At 39.4% G+C, this 2,834-nt stretch overlaps 3 protein-coding genes across 4 annotated transcripts in view; 1 reads left to right on the top strand and 2 right to left on the bottom strand.

The window, feature by feature from the left end:
- The window catches only part of LOC127749795 (uncharacterized), a 6,486-nt gene extending 5,160 nt beyond the window's left edge, over positions 1 to 1,326 (bottom strand). Inside the window, exons 1-4 of one of the 2 annotated variants that reach the window (XM_052269504.1) lie at positions 1,234 to 1,326; positions 843 to 1,098; positions 446 to 600; positions 208 to 357 (exon numbers count right to left, since the gene is read on the bottom strand). In XM_052269504.1, the coding sequence (XP_052125464.1) occupies positions 208 to 357; positions 446 to 600; positions 843 to 1,065 (528 nt within the window). In that variant the 5' untranslated portion in view covers positions 1,066 to 1,098; positions 1,234 to 1,326. Of the gene's footprint in view, positions 1 to 207; positions 358 to 445; positions 601 to 842; positions 1,099 to 1,233 lie in introns of those variants that run through there. The other variant, XM_052269505.1, reaches the window with a different exon arrangement.
- LOC127749797 (uncharacterized) overlaps positions 1 to 2,834 on the bottom strand; it is a 44,843-nt gene that overhangs the window by 18,740 nt on the left and 23,269 nt on the right. The gene's annotated exons all lie outside the window — the stretch shown is intronic.
- The window catches only part of LOC127749794 (uncharacterized), a 17,824-nt gene continuing 16,433 nt past the window's right edge, over positions 1,444 to 2,834 (top strand). The window contains exons 1-5 of the mRNA XM_052269485.1: positions 1,444 to 1,598; positions 1,684 to 1,962; positions 2,252 to 2,317; positions 2,410 to 2,586; positions 2,678 to 2,743. Of these exons, the coding sequence (XP_052125445.1) occupies positions 1,720 to 1,962; positions 2,252 to 2,317; positions 2,410 to 2,586; positions 2,678 to 2,743 (552 nt within the window). The 5' untranslated portion in view covers positions 1,444 to 1,598; positions 1,684 to 1,719. The remainder of the gene's footprint in view (positions 1,599 to 1,683; positions 1,963 to 2,251; positions 2,318 to 2,409; positions 2,587 to 2,677; positions 2,744 to 2,834) is intronic.

Raw genomic sequence — 2,834 nt, 5'->3', positions numbered from 1 at the left:
AAACTTTCACATACTATTTTTGCATGGCCCATCTCATAATGTTTTTCCCTATGTGCCTCGGTCTCATCACTTGGAAGGGTGTCCTGTAGTGAAGGAGATTTGCTTGCTACCAGAATTGAATACTAAAAAAATAATATAATTAAAAAGTGAAATCAAAGGCTTGATCATGATCTTTTGAACTGCAGCAGCTCGCATGACTCGACTTACCTGATTAATATCATTAACTGGTGACGTCTTGTTCAACTTGCTTTTCTTCTTTTTAATTGGGTTCTCCTTATTACTCTTGTTATTATTCATCTCATTCTTCACTTTCTTTCTGTCTCCGTGAACCTCTTTCCTCTTACTTTCTGCGCTTTCCTGCAATTAAGATGTTTGTTACCAGAATTGGACATTGATGAGGGATATCATGCAATTAGAAGTAGAGTGAAGGCTAGCAGTACATTACCTCCATAGCTTTGGCATCTGCCATTTCCATTTGCGATAGAGTCACAGTATTTGATACTTCAGCTGGTGTCAGCGATTTTCTAGCGGGTACTACACTAGGCCTGAGGCTCATACCGCCAACTTCCTTAGTTTTCGATAGGCAGAGTTCTCTTGTTTCTGCAAAGACGGAAGACATATATTTTAAAACACATCAGAAATTTTAAAAAATATAACATATTGCAGAAAGGGATTTAGAAGGAGGAAGTGAAATAGCAGGAATTATAATATTTGTTTGCACCAAACCAATGAAAACTTTTAAAAGAAAAGCAAGAGGTCATTCCGGTTGCGGGATGAGCCTATGCGGACGAGGTTAGGTACTTATATCAATCAATGACTGTTACATTAGAGACAAACCTTACCTGCAACATGGTAGGCTGCGTGACGAACAGCCTTCCCTGCATAAAACACGCAGTATTGGTTACTACTATGAAATGGTTTACTGGGGTCAAATTTTTCTTGGGCTTCATTGGCATTGCCATTCCAATGGTACAGCAAATCGGCAGAAAGGGCATACTTTTTATTATTGGTGAGATTTTTCACATACACATAGCACGTCGATTTCTTCTTTTTATTTCCGCCCATTGTTCTTACTCAGTACCTCAGTACACACACAATCTGCAAGTTCGAAACGAGCCACACAAATCGAGCTAGTCGAGCTAATGTCACACAATCCCTAACGGTCAAATTGCAACTCCACCTCCCGCCGCGGCTGGCGGGAAACAAAACCTTTAAAGTGATTTTGGCCGTTACCGTGGGAATGTAGCGTGGAATTCAGCGCAGTTTTTGAGTTACTCTCTGATTTAGATTTTCAGTACAACTTCTCACGTTCAATTTCACTAAGAAGTCTAAAAATCATTCAGGAAAAAGAATGTGCGGGAGCCTGCAGATTGCCGAAAGGAGTTGGTTACTATGAGAGCGAGGCGAGAACGTTCCGCAACAGTACAAGAGGGCAGTGGTTATGAGCCGGGGCCGGCGCCGTCTCGTAAAAAAAACAAAACAATCAAAAGAAAAACAGAAAGTGTTGTTTAAGGATCACAGGGAGTAAGGACGAAAAATGTTCAGCTGAAAGTAGTATACTGAGAGATATTACAGATGTGCCATTTGGGTTCAGAGTGGTAGGTAGTCCAGAGTGCTTCCTAGTCTGTTCTGCCCTTCATCAATGTAACTGTTTGGCTAATCAAGCAAATTTATTTCTTACAGCTGTTCCTTGAGAGGCTGTTCAGTTCTGACGACAACATGGATGCGGGTGGAAAAAGCTTGGCATCTTTCTACAGAGCCAAAAAGAGGAAATTTGTCAGTGATGTTGAATGTTCATGCCCTTATCATAACAACACAGCTCATTGCTATTGCAAGCACCACAGTGCACATCCTTGTCATTGCAAATACCATTCATCTGCTGATGCAGCTGTCAATCTAGCTTGCGACTGCAAATACCATGCTGAAGTAGATGTTTCTTCAAGTCCCAGGGGTATCAGTAATGTAAGTATGCCAGTCGCATTCATTGTATTGTGTACTGCTGATTTAAGAGTGAGAAGAGGTTAGACTCGTAGTCCCTTATAATCTTGTGCAGTAAATGCTGCAATCAGTTTCTGGATTGTGGATTTTGAGATTGAAGTCTTGTTCAAGTACCTCAGTACAATTGTAGTTTATTTTGATGTAGCCATTGGTGTAATTTGATATTCCTCTGTAACCCTCTCTGAAACCTCTACTGTAATCGGTTCAACGCTGCAGTTCTATTGTAAATTATTAATGTTCTGTTTTTTTTCAGGTATCAGATGATGAAGACATCTTTAATTGTTCCGATACTGTTGTTTGTAATTTGGACAAGAATAATGTAAGTGGAATGACTGTCAGCTTTTGTCAGTTAAATTAATCTGTTATTTAGAATTACATGCATGTTTTCCTCTGTTTGTCTGGATTTTACAGGAGACTGGTTCTGAGGGAAGTGATATGGAATCACATGAGAATCACAGCTCAGATGTGTCTCATGAAAGTGATTACTGCAGTCAGACTGGCCACTTGGTAAACCATCATGCACATGGAAATGAAACTAATAACAGCACAGAAAGTCTACATTCAAATGACGACTTCAATCAGATTATTGTGAGTTCTACCCGCACTGATACTTCCATACTGTCATCAGTTTCAGCCTGCTGTTCTATTGTACATTATTAATGTTTTGTATTTTTTTCAGGTATCAGATGATGAAGACATCTTGAATTGTTCCGATACTGTTGTTTGTGATTTGGACAAGAGTAATGTAAGTGGAATGACTGTCAGCTTTTGTCAGTTAAATTAATCTGTTATTTAGAATTACATGCATGTTTTCCTCTGTTTGTCTGGATTTTACA

The sequence above is a fragment of the Frankliniella occidentalis genome, unplaced genomic scaffold (genome assembly GCF_000697945.3).
Source record: "Frankliniella occidentalis isolate FOCC.00 unplaced genomic scaffold, Focc_3.1 Scaffold94, whole genome shotgun sequence".
Classification (NCBI taxonomy): domain Eukaryota; kingdom Metazoa; phylum Arthropoda; class Insecta; order Thysanoptera; family Thripidae; genus Frankliniella; species Frankliniella occidentalis.
Note: the sequence above shows the minus strand (reverse complement) of the source record. Positions and strands in the feature narration are given on the sequence as shown.